Genomic DNA, 15,180 nt, shown 5'->3' with positions numbered 1-15,180 from the left:
GCCGTTGTTAGAATTTATTTAATATTAATTTCTAGTATCAGCTGATGTTTGCTGGAGCCACAGCTGCAAAAAAGCTGCTGGTCATGATGTCGGTTTGGTTATCTGGTGAGAGGGAAACATGAAACCAGGAGATGTCCTTACTGAATCATCAGAGCTGAACAGGTGATGGAGAAACAGGTTTACCTTTTAGGTGACATGAATGAGTTGAAGGGAAGTTATGAACTGTTTCTGAGAGACAGATAACACCAGGATCCTTTTCTAAGTAGCTGACAGCTGGTAACTGTGCAGGGGCGGGTCTAGCAAAGGTTTGCCAGGGGGGCCAGGTAGGGCATTAACAGGGAGAGGGGGGCACAAGGAAATACTTTTCTTTCTTATTCTCATTTAAAATGTCTAGCTTTTAAAAAATAATTATCTGAATCTTACAACAAACGATTGATAGATTGGTGCATATATACCATCAAAACAGTGAACATCACTGTCACAACAGCGTTTGTTTTCATTCAAAGGCTTTATGATTTTTCCTATAATGGTGGGCCAGTCTCAAGTCAAAATGCCCGGGCCAATTTTCTGTCCCAGTCCAGCCCTGTATGCAGCTCATCTGCAGTCTGGTGTTACCTACATCTTCCTATTCAGAAGGCAGAATTTCCGAGTTCTGAGTACAATCAAAGCACCACGACTGCAGTTTTTGTGTTGGATGTAAAAGGCGCACATGACGCTGTGACGTAGGCTAGAATCATGGCATTCTCTCGTGGAAATATGCACATTATCTTTTCCTTTCTATTGGTAGGTGGCACAGTGCACTTGTGGCAAGTAAGCAAGCTAGAAGACTGGCAAAGTTATGGAAGCAACACATTAACAAGAGAATTCTGAGTAAAACCAAAGTTACTTTCCCTAGTAACTAGTTACTTTGAAAGTAACGAGTAACTTGAAGTAACTGAGTTACTTTTGATAGAAGTAACTAGTAATGTAACTAAGTTACTATTTTAAAGTAACTTACCCAACACTGATCATAAGGTATTCTTAGTTTTTCAAAGGACCGTTTACAGTCATGTGAAAAACGTTCTTCACATGACTGTACTTAATTACATGGGATATTTACTTATGTCAAATAGTCATAAGACAAAACCAACACCTAGCAATATAACGAGGCAGACATAAAGAAAAGGAACAAACGTCAAATATAAAAAATTATATGATGTAAGAAATGTTATTAACAGATGCAAATGACTTTTAAAATGAGAACACTAGAGATGCAGAAAATAAAATATCTCAGAGCTAACATCATTCCCATTCACATATAGGAAGGCTTCAGCATCCACCTGGCTGGACAGCTTTGGAAAATGTGAAGAAGGAAGGAGTTTTGAACTTTTTTAATTTTTCCAGTTTTTCCAGTGAGTTAACAAAAATGTTGTGTTTTATAATTACAGGGCAGCCTGTGCAATGAGCTATCAGAACTTTTTCCAAAGATCTGTCCTGACAGATTTCTTTCATTTACCACAACAGGATTTCTTTATCATGTAGAAAAAGATGGGTACTGATAAAATTGTATTGTATCTTTTTTCTATATTAAGAAATATTAAGTTAAACTTCTTTATGCTGGCAGACAGAGGAGTTTCACTGGTCTGACCGACTTTAAGCTCAAAGTGGTTTTTGTGTGTCCCACATTATAAATGGAATATATTCCTGATGTAGACAATTATGGCTGTGGGATTAAATATCAAGGCTCATTTTTACCCCAAAAAAGAAATTTGCTCAGTAATCAAAAGTCTACATGCATTTTGATGAGCAGACTACCAGATCATAAGGCAGGGCTGGTTACAGGTAGACAGATAGAAGCGACTATCTTCACTCCCCTGTCGGTTGTAGAGTTGGATGAGCCGGGGTTGGGATACCGAGTCAGGACAGAGTGAATGATATTAATGTAACTACTGGTTTTGGCTTGGCTAGGTGCAAAAAACAATTTGAAAGTGAAACCATGAATCGTAGCGCTAATTAAAGACTGACTGGACGATGCTTTTAGTTTACTCACTGGTTGGGGTGGAAAAAGTCCAATTTCAAAGTATATCAGCGTGTTTTCCTTTAGCTGGTAAACAATAATGTGCAAATGTTAGAAGATGCTTGCCTTGGATCCAGGTACATCTGGGTCCGTGTTTTCAGGACAAGCTTCTACGTTCTAATGTGACTACTGCAAAGCCCCGCCCACATGCTCTTAAAAACCTCCTGTTTGTGAACGCCAGCCAATCAGAGTAAAATTATCTTAAACTGAGCGAAGTGTGAGGTGCCTTAACAGCTTTCTAACTGAGAGCAAAAGGTCAGAGAAGGATATGATGTCCAAATCTATGGATTCATTAACGTAAAGCAGATGAGCTTTGCATAAGTTAGAGGCTGCTGAACTTGTTTTAAAGGGCCAGCGATGATACAATAAGGTCATGTATGACAATGTGGGCAAAAAAAAAAAGAAAGAAAGAAAGAAAGAAAGAAAGAAAAATGTAATGATGACATAACAGCTCATCGGGTTATTCCCTGTAGAATGACAAATGTGACCTAAGTTCTTCTGAACTGTGGACGGGCAAAGAACGCCTCGCCATGGCATAAGCTAATCAGTCCTTCAGCTAGACGAGCTAAAAATCAAAGCCGGCTTAATCTTTGATATATTGTAGCAGTGACAGAAGTACCAGCTGCCTCTCACGAACAGTCATAAAGTGTAAAGAGATAAGTGACGAGAGATAACCACAGATTCCTGGAAGAACGGTAGTAACTTTTCATGGACTTTTCTCCGCGGCGAGCGCGGCGAAGAGCAGTCTCACCTGTCAGCATGCTCTCGTTCACAATGCAGGTTCCGCGGACGAGCACGGCGTCACACGGCATTATCATCCCATTCGCTGGAATGGCGATGACATCGCCGGGCACGAGCTCCGTTGACATGGCCTGTTCAATATCTGCGGTCAAGATCATGAAAGAAGACTTTGGATACACACTGTCTCTGTAGCCAGTCACAAGGCAAAGCAGCTATTAGCTTTGTGTCATGATCAGAGATGAAAACATGCCTTTATTCCCTCTGCACACGGAAACACGAACCACGCTGTGGGCTGCCACCATGTCGTGCAGCATGACGTATTGCTGAAAGGAGAAGAAAAACAGCTCTTGAAAGGCACCAGAACACAACTGCGTTGAAAACGGGTGACCGAGAGCAGAGCTGTCTGAGGTGTGACCCACCTTTTTAATGGTGTACAGTGAGGTAGCAATAGAAATGATGGACATGAAAACGATGGCAGAGGCATAATAATAATAATCTTCAAAGCTCCAGAGAATAATGCTGAAGAGCTGGAAGATGTAAAAAGGGTTCAAGACCTGAAAAAAACATGCAAACAGGGGGAATTAGTAGAAATGATAGATGTGCTGTAAGAAAATATGTTATGCAAGAGCTTGAAACTCACCTCCTTTACGAGAAGCTTTAACAGAGAGGGCACTCTCACTGCAATCTCATTCTCCCCAAAAAACAGCCTCCTGATAAACAAGAATCAAACCAATTTGTCCATCACGAAAAATCCATCTGCTGCTTCTTCATTATTTTTTAAATGAGCAAATAACTTAAGAAAACAGCCTGTAAGAAAGCCCAGCATGTACCTGTAGTCCTGTAATGTTTTAGAAAGCCCAGAGCTGTGCTCAGAGTGAAGGCTTGCACAGCTCACATTCACATCCTCCAGGCCTCTAGAAAACGAATACAATTCCTGTCAACTGCAGCTGAGCAGAGCAACACACACACCGACCGGGCATAACATTATGAGCACTGACAGGTGAAGTGAATAACACTGATTATCTCTTCATCGTGGCAGCTGTGAGTGGGTGGGATGCATTAGGAAGCAAGTGAACATTTTGTCCTCAAAGGTGATGTGTTAGAAGCTGGAAAATCTGGGAAGTGTGAAGATTTAAGAGTCTGACGAGGGCCAAATTGTGATGGCTGGACAACTGAGTCAGAGCATCTCCAAAGCTGCAGCTATCGTGGGGCGTTCTCCGTCTGCAGGGGTCACTGCTTCATGTATGCAGGATGTGCAGGAGAAACAAGTCGGACCCATGGACACCCCGCCTCCTAACTTACATGACCTAAAGGATCCGTTGCTTGGTGGGGGCTGTTTTGGCAGCAAAAGGGGGACCAACACAATATTAGGCAGGTGGTCATAATGCTATGCCTTATTGGTGTGTATCTAATCATGCAGAACCTGGCAAAAACTATGCAATCAACAAAAAAAACATCACAATTACTATTCTGTTACACCTCCTCACGCTTTTACGTTTAAAGCATTACAAGGGAATTCCATCATTTTTTCCCTTTACTTAAAAAGTCAATGAATTCATATAATTTAACTGAATTTGTAAAAAAAAATAAAAAAAGCTGTAATACATGTAGCACATCAAATATTCTGAACACAAGACTACAGCACACATACTCAGTGGATGCTTACTTGTATAATTCAAAGTTCTGTATCACATCATTCCAGTAGTATCGAGCGCTGTGGTGGACGAAATAGTGAACCTGAGAGAGGGAGAGGGGAGAATCCAAACACTTAGTCTGTAAAACAGATTTGTTCAAAATGGGTTAGTTAGAAAACTATCAAATAGTAACCGGAGACACGGCTTCATACTGAAGTACCTGAACCAGCTGCCTGTGAGAAAACTGTCCGTAGCAGTCTTCGTGTACAGCGCTGACACCAAGGTCTCCGTCTCCATTTGGTACCTGGTTTCAGGCTGGGAAGCCAAACTGTCAAAGGGCTTCTTCCCAGGAGCCAACATCACATGCATTCTGGCTCGAAACCACTGTTTGAACTCATCCTGAGGTAACAATATAAAGCAGCACAGTTTTCCTGTTCGTGAGGCTACATTAAATTTATCAGACACAGTATGGAACAGTATGTGTGCCAAAGAAATAAAATGCTTCATTTCAATATTAAACTACAGCACATACCGTTGTCCTGAGCAGCACTGTGTGTGCGTCCTTCAGCGTGGTGTGAGTACAGGTGCTCTTCACACCCCACTCAGGTAACCAGTAGAGGAGCAGCAGCAGGAGACCACCAGAGCAAATAACACCTGCGCCCACCAGGATCATCTTCCACAGACAGGGTCTGTAACCCGACACCTCCTGCACAGGTACGCTAACATGTTAACATGGCTGTGTAGTTGTGTCTTGTCTGTAAAACACCTGGTAATATGCTGGATTCAAGGACTTATTTCAGCCACAGATTAATGAATAGACAAGTCATTCTCTAGCAAGTATTTCCCAAAGGAGGTGGATGGTGTGCACTGGAATGCATCAGGAATGGCATCCTTCTTGCAATCCACCCTTTTATCTGTGATTGGGACCGGCACAAGGAGCTCGCTAGCTTGTGACCCCCCTGAAGCTGGTGCCTCCCCCCAGTCTCAAACCAGGGATGGACGGACAAAACCTGCATTACTGAAACTGAATTTGAAACCAAAGATATTCAATGTGTAATAAATACTAAGAGAATTGGAAAAACATATTAGTGACTTATCCTAATCTGGAGTCTAACACCCATTTACATCTTATATGTTAATGCACAGCTAGCTAGAGGTGGGACTCAGTAGACAACCCACAATACAATATTACTGTGATTATTAACATTGTGTGACCTGCTGAGCACTGCAGTGACACATGTTGTTCAACTACAAATTATGTCCTCAAAGTTAAACTTTATCAGTATCTGTTTTGTTGCAATACGATAAAGTTATCTCACGTCAGTTATTTTTTGGCTGCAAAATGAGATCAAGCGTACCAACACTGTCTCTAAAACCTGCTATAAATGTAAGACAGTCAGTCTGCTATCAGTCTGTGAATGAATGGTAATTACGTGCAATCTGTTTCTGATAATACACCAATTAACTGCGACAAATCACTGAAAAAAATAATCAAACATCAATGCCGTCTATGTAAAAAGAAATTCACATTTAACAGCAATTCATATTTAATTATCAGAGTTTAAGTTTGTAGTTTTTCCATCATATTTTAATTAATTTAACAAAAAAAAAAATATTTGGTGTCTATATCGATACAATATCACAACACAAAATGTAGCTATGCTGTATCAATTCCCCCCCCCCCCCCCCCATTACTAGTTACCGTTTTTAAGAAGGATGCATACTTAATTGCTCCCAGTATAAAGAAATTGTTAATACTAATCAACAGGGGTGGGAAGTAACAAAGTACAAATACTTTTTTAGTGTACTTAAGTAGAAATTTCAGGTAGCTATGGAAGCCCGTTTCCGCAAGTAAAAAAAAAAAGAAAAAAAGATCCATAACTTGAAATTTTGAGTTCTTTTCTCAAAATTTCAACTTATTAACTCAAAATTTTGAGAAAAGTAACTCGAAATTTTGAGATAGCGCTGCCAATCATCTACGTGAATGACGTCATTTCCTTGTTACCCAGAGGTTGAAACCTTCAGCTACAAATGCTACAGCTAAGCTACCAGTATTACATCCAGCCATGAATCCACAGATTGCTGAGTATTTTCAGAGTGGCTTCAAAAACGATGAAATCCTTGTGTTATTAGCTGAATCGCATGGTGTTACTATCAGCAAACGTACTCACGAAAGAGCCAGTTTGTTGCGATCCGGTTTTGAGTGCGTGTTACTCTGCGCCATATGCTTCCGGGTAACAAGAAAGTGACCTCATTCACCTAGATTACTGATTGGCAGAGCTAACACAAAATTTCGAGTCTAAATTTCAAGAAAATAACTCGAAATTTCAACCTATGGATACTTGTTTTTGTTTGTTTTTTTGGGGGGGGGGGGGGTTTAGTGGCGGAAACGGGCTTCCATAGGTATCTGTACTTGAGTTTGTTTTTTTTTAAACAACTTTTTATTTTTACGCCCTAAGTTTTTAAACAAATATTTGTACTTTCTAATCCTCATATTTTCAAAACAGACTCATTACCTTAGGTTTAAGGCATTTGAGGGGAGTTATTATTTCATGACACTGGCTTTCAGACATCAAACTGACTTGAGCCTAAACAGTAACACATGAAAGGCCATCCTGTTCCAGTACTATTCGGCAAGTAATGTGGCATAAACAGAGATTAAAGATGTAAAAAAAAACTGCCTGGTAAAGTTAAAGGGATTAAAGTGAGGCGTGTTTTCTTTTTTTCGGTACAGTACCAGAATGACTGCAGGTGTCCAGAAGTTGCAGTACTTCAGCATCTAGCTAGCCCCACGAAAGACGAGCGAGCATAAAGGCAGTAATGTTTTGTAAATGGCAGCTAATTTCAAATACAGCATTTCTATCAGCAAACACACAAACAGTTTGTTTGCAGTTTATCTGCTAGCTAAAGGTGGAGCTGCTGGTTTTCACAGGGAGAGAAAAGAAAGAGAGCCAACTTCACTCAGAGATGGAGAAAGATGACAAAGACAGGTAAGGAAGACGAGAGGTTAGATTTAAAGGTAAGGACGGCTCAGTGGTGTTTGACTAACTGGAAATGTAAATCTTCTTTGTAAGTCCTGTTTTTAAATCAGATACTGGGTCTGTACATGTGACATTATGTCTGGTTGCACAATATGAAGAACAAACTGAGGTAAACTAACTGTGCTATTTAAAGGATACACGAAAATCCTCTGCAAGTTAGTGCAGGATAAACAGGTTTGTTTGCTGCACTGTGATGAGTTTAAAGTAAAGAACAGCGTGTGACCGGTGCACAGTGGCTAAGGTTTCATGGTCAGAGTTAGGTTACACGAAGGGTGGCAGAGATGATGATGCTGAGATCCATTCACTGAATTCACCTTCATACCAACTTTATAGTGTTTAATATAAAGACAGCATAAACTGTGTACTGTATCGAGGATGGAAATCAGTAACATCTGCTGACATCTGGTTGAATTAAGTCGTGTATTTGGAATTTATTGTGGTTGTGGTTAAATTCATATTCTATTAAACAGATTCAGGCTGACTACAATTAGAATTAAAAATTAAACTGAAAGCTTTGCATGAAACAGCTGGCAGAAAGGTTCTTCAAAGAGCTACTTTCTTACTCTGAGTACATTTCAGAGCCTGTACTTTTTCACTTATACTTGAGTAAAGAAGTTGAATCAGTACTTCAACTTTTACTAGAGTATTTTTAAACAGTATCTGTACTTCTACTAAAATACAAAATCTCTTTTGCCACCTCTGCTAATCACTACATTCCTTTTGCATTACTCGAAAGATGACCCGAAATGCACTCTCACATAATTACCAGTTAACAACATAAGCTTTAGTTTCCAGTCACACACACACACACACGCACGCACACACGCACACACACACACACACCCCTGTTCTAACGATCCTTGAACACAAAGCAATAATGTAAACCAGCCCAAAGAATCTTGAAAGCGATCGCCACGGTGATTCTACCTCAGAAACACGTACAGGTAGGAATGGATGCTACATTTATATTTCAAAAATAGTGATTATCACTGCTTTTGTTGCCTGTTGAGGTTCAGGCTATGGGCTGCTGGTCTCGGCGTAGGCAAACATTCGGCGTTAACACTCTGGGTTCTTAGCTAGCTTTGTGTTAGCATGCTGTCTAATGTCTGCAAGGAACTGATGTTGCGCTATGCTGTGATGTTATTATAATGCGACTGTTTCTACATCACGTTCTTGTTCCCTCATGCAAAGAAAAAAGGTCATGCCCAAATTTCCACTCTTTAAAAGTTGTACACCACTCCAGTTTTCCAGCTCTCTGCACATTAACTGAAATCAGCTGACTGTAGCCCAGCAGACAAACATTATACACAAAATATGCATTTTTAGTTCTACCTGCCTGACGTGCAGATAACTGGAGAGGCTTGGTAATTTAAGTACCGGTATAATTGCAACTTTAATACAGTAATCACATTGCATTCAGTTAGTGCATTACCAAAAAACATGTTTCTTTGTAGCGAGTTACAACTCTATCAGTATATTGGATTAATGCAATGGCCTGCCAAATAATACTGTCTGCTTAGAGGTTCAGACCATCCAAGATGTTTGTGATCCAGTTTTCTTGACTGACATTCAAGTATTTATTGGTCTGTTACTGAACGCCAGTTAGCCATGTCCATGCGTTTTGCCCATGTAGTTTATGGCTTCCTAGTGTTAGGTGATAACTTAGCTCTCCACCCACATGTCTAAATATTATAACTTCTGGATCTAGTAAACCAACGTGCCAACAGTAACACAGTTGAGGTTTTAACACGCCAAGTCCACAGACCATTGGCTGATGTCCATCTGTAGTAAACACAACCTGCTTCCTTTAAAACAACAAAAAAAAAAAAAAAAAAACCAAAAAAACAGTTGTACCCATCTGACTGAAACTCACTCTTCTTTTACACAATACTTACACACACTGGTGCATTTTCATGCCAAAAGTAGATGATATGAGAAAACCAAAAAGTGAAATAACTGAAATGATACTCACCATCTCATCCTCCAGGCCTGGGCTGATGAGCTTCACCTCGTTCACCTTCATTTTCTCAGATGTCCCGAAACTACGAAGAAATGCAAAAAAGTATAATTTTTCACCCGCAGGTGTGTCATCACTCGTGGAAGCTCTTCAGCTATCAAGGATCTCTTCAACTCTGTGTAGTCGATAAAGGTCCTTCAATCACGGTCAAGGGCATAAAATGACTTCATTTTACAGTCTCTCAAGAGATGGCAACCTCTTATACTAATAATGAAGTCAGCCATTTATTATTTATTTTTTCCTATTTGGCTTTTCATCATTGGAGATGAAAACAAAGTTAGATACAAGTCAAACAACATCACGACAAGGACAAAAATCTTATCCGTGAGATAACCGATGAGGTGTCTGTGTGGAAGAATGAGCTGTCATCGAACCCGCCTGAACTGAAAAATGCTCCAACGTATTGGAGCATTTTTGTATTGGAAACTATTGGATTGCTCCAAGCCTCTTGTGATTCTTCTGCAAACATCTACCTTCATGAAGTCCTGACAGTTCATTCTTAATGTTGCAGATTTTCGAGTTTGCCAGAACAGTATTGTTAATGCACTCAATATGACTCGAAGCACTTTATAGACAGTGTTGTGGAGTAACGGAATACATGTACCGCCGTTACGTATTTAAAATACAAAATATGAGTAACTGTATTCCGTTACAGGTACCGTTTAAAAAGTTGGTATTTAGAATACAGTTACTTTGTTGAAATAAATGGATTACACGGCGGTACTTTCCTGTTTCATATTGTGGCGGGTCAGGACTGTTTGGGTTTTGTTTGACAGCTACGTTCTGTTGTTCCAGGTGGCAGCGTTGCGGTTGCCATGGTTACAGGGTGACGCTCTCGCTTTGCGTGTTTCCTGGGTGAGAGAGCGCCTTTTTATTGTTGTTGTGCTAAGCTAGTAGGCAGAATGCAGAATGTAGCATCACGGGCAGTGTAGTCCGTGCTGCAGGGAGAATGGACCGCCATACCCGTTATGTGTCTGTGAGCGAGGGAGGGAGAAAAAGGAGAGTCGAAAAGTACGCGTTGTCATCGAGCAAAAACGGGAGCTGGAAGCATGTAAATATAATAATAACCACTGCAGCCAAGAAGAGTGCCTGATGAGCCCAGTTGTAAGTAAGCTATTAAGACTCGACTGTACACCGTGTTCGTGTTTTCCTCCAAAAACAATAAGTTCCGTTGGAGCAGCCTTTCAACGCCTCTCTCTGTCTCTCGCTAGCAAAGTTGACCCAGACAACAAAGTAGAGCTATTTTTCGGCTACGAGCCCGACACGAACCCGTATTAGTCAGAGGTCCCTTTACTACGGTTCGGAGCTGCGGACCTTCAGTAATAGTAATAAATCACACAGCAATAGTACATTGATGTAGTTGTAAAATGCATGATAATATGTAAAGTAATGCAAAGTATTCAGAATACGTTACTCTCATTGAGTAACGTAACGGAATACGTTACAGAATACATTTTAGGTCGTGTATTCTGTAATGGAATACATTTTAAAAGTAACCTTCCCAACACTGTTTATACACTTGCTTTATTTATCAAATCAACAATCAGGAATGTACTAAAAACAGACATTAGTGTGTAATCTGCACATCATAATCCTACTCACTCTGCATGACCCCAGTTCAAACACATCTGTTAATTACTTATAATAAATATAAGAATAGTATTAAGCAACAATCAGTGCATGATAGGCCGCAATATACACAGAAACCTTTGCACTATTGTTAAGTTCAAAAACAGTCACAGCTGCAGTTTTGTGTGCATCATCCGCCTGACCTGGCTCATCAAGAGCTCTAAGTCTGTAATACAGTAGTTATTAACTTATTAACTTATTTAAAATGTACTTTTTCATTTAGCACTCCTTGCAATTTTGATTTAGAGGTTTAACATTAAAGTGCATTTTTTTTCTTCCATGGAAAATTTTTAATTTAAAAATGGAAAACAAATAGACCTCAGCTTTACTATGACAAAATCAAACTTATCCTAACATGCAAGTCTTTGATCTGATCAGGTGCATCTCAAAAACTCACAATATCTTTGGAAAAATTCAAAGTTTTCTATCAGTTATTTAAGAAAGTGAAATTGTTACGTATTCTAGACTCGCTATACAGAAACTGCAATGTGATAACTCAGAGTTTACAGCTCAAAGAATTATTGAATGAAAAGTATTCAAAGATTTCATTTGGGGTTTGAGTGAATTATTATTTAAACAGTGTAAATACTGTGTACCTCTAATTCAGTACACGCAACCACAATCATGGGGAAGCCGGCTGACTTCACAGTTGCCCAGATGATGATCATCGACATCCTCCACGAGCAGGGTGAACCACAGGAGGTCACAGCTGAAAAGGCTGGCTGTTCTCAGAGTGTGGTATAGAAGCATATCAACGGAAAGCTGACTGGAAGGGAAAAGGCCCACAAGCACCTTCAGCCTTAAGGTGACTGTGAAGAAAAGTTAATTCAAGAACTTGGGAGAGCTTCAAGAGGAGTGAACTGCATCTACAGCCACCGGGTACAGAGGTCCTCAGGAAAGGAGCAACAAGAGTCACAATAGTAAGCCACACCTGAACCAGGGATTCAGAAATGTCTTACCTGAGCTAACGAGAAAATGAACTGCTCAGCGGTCCAAAATCCTCTTTTAAAACAGAAGTAAATTTGGCATAGAGTCTGGATGAAGAGCAGAGAGGCAAAGAACCCAAGGTGTTTGTAATCCAGTGTAAAGTTTCTGCAGTCTGTGATCTGCTGGCATCGGTGGTGGTTGGTCCACTTTATTTTTTATCAGATTCAAGGTCAACACAGCCATGTAATACTGGCCCACTATCAAAGCAACCTGGGCTTCAGTAACAGTAACAGAAACCAATTAGAGTGCATAAATGAAGACGATAAGAGATGAGATTGGTCTCTTCCAGATTTGATAAGGATAGAAATCATAAACTACACCCTTCGTAGTTATCAGATCTGGTATGAGACAATATCTTTTAGCTAAAGTTGTTAATTCCTCCAGTGGAGTTTGTGGACAACCAGCAGATGCGCATAAAAGCAGTTCTGTCCAAACACCTTACCAACAGCCTTTATATTAGCTTTTCCTTTAACTTTCCCTTTATCTGTATATAAAACCACTTTATTGCCATTAAAAAGTCACTAAAAGTGAACATGTGGTGCTGCTCTGTGCCAGGAAAACTTGTAGGGGCAGATATGAAATAAATAAAACGGAAACACTGCTGCACTCTGCAAGAATCTGACACTCTATGTAAGCAATGGCTTCCCAACAGCTTGATCTTAAATATATTGGAGTGTCCAAATCAAATCAAAGCCAGTCCTGAATGTGTAGCAGGGATTTGGCCGAGCTGTGCACACATGTGCAACATGACAGCTTAAACCCTTCTGCACATGCAGCCCACACAGACCCAGGTGTGTGAATCCTCTAAAAGGTGTCTCCACCACATGCCAGCCCCACTTGAGCCATATTTAACTAATCCGACAACCAAAGCGATAAACGCGCTGCTTTAACTGCAAAAATTTCAACTGTTGATGTTTGAGTGTAAGAGCAGAAAAAACACAGATTTCCACGGTTTTAATCACAGCCTATCGGGCATGATCAGTGGACGCAAAGCACTTTCCAGTCTCACTAACTTTCACCAACATGGATCAAAGTCGTCAAAAAGTTTCGCAAGCTGCCGCTAAACTGAGATTTGGCGCATTTTTTGCTGAAAGCGTCCAAAAACGTTACAATCATCGCGTAAACAAGCGTGGATTCATGCGAGCTGCCGACTTACCGATGCCTCCTCTCTCTCTGCTGGATCAGATCAGACCCTGCATGGTGGAGCTGCTGCATTAAAGTTTGCTTGGATGTCCTCTGCAGCCCGCAAACACTGCGGATCGTGCAGCGGGTGTCTGGAGAAACGCGCGGTGGACACAGCAGGAGATCCACGCTGCGAGGCGACCCGGACCGTCCCAAACCGGTCCATTTACAAGGAAGTGGGGAAAACAGGATGTGAGGTCACTGAAGGACACCGCTTTTGGGGCGAATTTCTGCAAGTTGCAACGAATCGTGTGCAAGACTGACTCGCAGTATTCAGACTGGTTATTCGTGGTTTGATATTGGGGCACGTTTAGCCCTGAGGGTGGTGTTGTTTCAGGACGGAGGCCGCGAAGAAGCTGAAGTTAACTTTTTATCTCTTTATTGCAGATGTTAAAAATAAAACACACACAAAAAAACTTGGTTTTGTTTCAAAATCTATTTCATCATCTTATCAAATCGTAATAAACGTTTTTACATGAAATGACATGTTACATGAGTGACAACAAGGCGGGCTTCTTTCATGAGTTTTTATATATTTATAAGATGAACGGTTTAAAGTACAAAATATGACAACTGAATTTAAAGCTGTAAGATGCGCGAGTATTGACCATTTTACAGAAACACACAGGCTTCAAATCAAGAGAAAAGAAGTCATATATGCAAAGTTCAGCATCCTGCGATCCACCTCTGCGTCCTTTTCCTGAAACAAACATATACATAAACTTAGTTTCCATTTGATCTGAATCAAAGCTAAATAGCCAATTAAAATTGAGGTCAAAGCACAAAATGGTAAAAAGTAAACTCCAAATTAAATCCTTATCTGGACAGGTTTTAGTTTAAGTTTAATAATAGCTGAATAACTTTTTAGAGTCTTAGTCTGTTGTCTTGAATATATCTACATATGATTCTGCAGATTTGTAGTACTGCAAGCTTTCCATTTGTAGTCTGGCACATGTTGTGCAATGCCATTTTTCACTCTGCCACAGCAGTCTGTCCCAGCACCAAGCAAAGTGCAAGCTGGGCACAGCTCAGTCATGTAGCTTGTTGCGGGTCAGCAATGTGTGTAAACAGCTTAAATTTGTTAGTGTTACTCCAAAAAGCTCTGCAGATCTACTAAAGCTCTGCCTGCTTTGCTCTATCCTTCCCTCAGAATGCCGAACCCAGCAGCAAGCACAGCACTTGTTAAAACCTGTAAAAGTCATCAGATCATCAGGACGCACAGAATGATTGTCTAACAAAGTCGGTCCATAGTGAGCACCGAGTGCAAAATGATGTCATTTTGAGTTTTATGGGAGCAACATGTTTTAAAAGAGTTGGAACGGGGCAACAAGAGGCTAAAAGATTAAGCGGTACTAAAAAGAAACAACTGGAGGAACAATGTAAAATGAATTGTGTTAATCAGCAGCAGGTCAGTAACATGATTGGGTTTAAAAAGAGTATCCTAGAGAGGCAGAAGTTCTCAGACGTAAAGATGGGCAGAGGTTCACCGTTCTGAAATTCTCTATTCTTTAAATATCTCATCATCTACAGTACAGGCGGCACTACTGTCGTCTTCTCTCAGCTGGGGGTGGTATGGGGGTGCATTAGTGCTCTGGAACTGCCAGATTGCACATCAAGAAAAGCACCATCAATGCTGAGAGCTATACACAGGTATTAGAGCAACATATGCTCCAATCCAGAAGACGTGTTTTTCAGGGAAAGTCTTGCATACTTAAGCAGGACAATGTTAAAGCACGTGCTGCATCTATTACAGCAGCACAGCTCCATAGTGACGATCTGGACTGGCCTGTTGAGCAGCTACAATCACCGAGACAACAATAGGACGACATTCTTCTCCCAAATTCAGCAGCTGGTCTCCTCAGTTCCCAGATGTTTATGCGCTGTTGCTTAAAG

General features: G+C 40.5%; 1 protein-coding gene across 1 annotated transcript in view; it reads right to left on the bottom strand.

The window, feature by feature from the left end:
- The window catches only part of LOC146498039 (polyamine-transporting ATPase 13A3-like), a 34,519-nt gene extending 20,939 nt beyond the window's left edge, over positions 1-13,580 (bottom strand). The window contains 11 exon segments of the mRNA XM_085139346.1: positions 2,808-2,939; positions 3,048-3,120; positions 3,217-3,351; positions 3,438-3,507; positions 3,628-3,711; positions 4,464-4,534; positions 4,652-4,743; positions 4,746-4,830; positions 4,964-5,137; positions 9,445-9,514; positions 13,262-13,580. Of these exon segments, the coding sequence (XP_084995472.1) occupies positions 2,808-2,939; positions 3,048-3,120; positions 3,217-3,351; positions 3,438-3,507; positions 3,628-3,711; positions 4,464-4,534; positions 4,652-4,743; positions 4,746-4,830; positions 4,964-5,137; positions 9,445-9,514; positions 13,262-13,320 (1,045 nt within the window). The 5' untranslated portion in view covers positions 13,321-13,580.
- Between the last annotated feature and the right edge of the window lie 1,600 nt (positions 13,581-15,180).

This window comes from Neolamprologus multifasciatus, chromosome 18 (assembly GCF_963576455.1).
Source record: "Neolamprologus multifasciatus chromosome 18, fNeoMul1.2, whole genome shotgun sequence".
Classification (NCBI taxonomy): domain Eukaryota; kingdom Metazoa; phylum Chordata; class Actinopteri; order Cichliformes; family Cichlidae; genus Neolamprologus; species Neolamprologus multifasciatus.
This window is presented reverse-complemented; position numbering and strand designations above follow the sequence as displayed.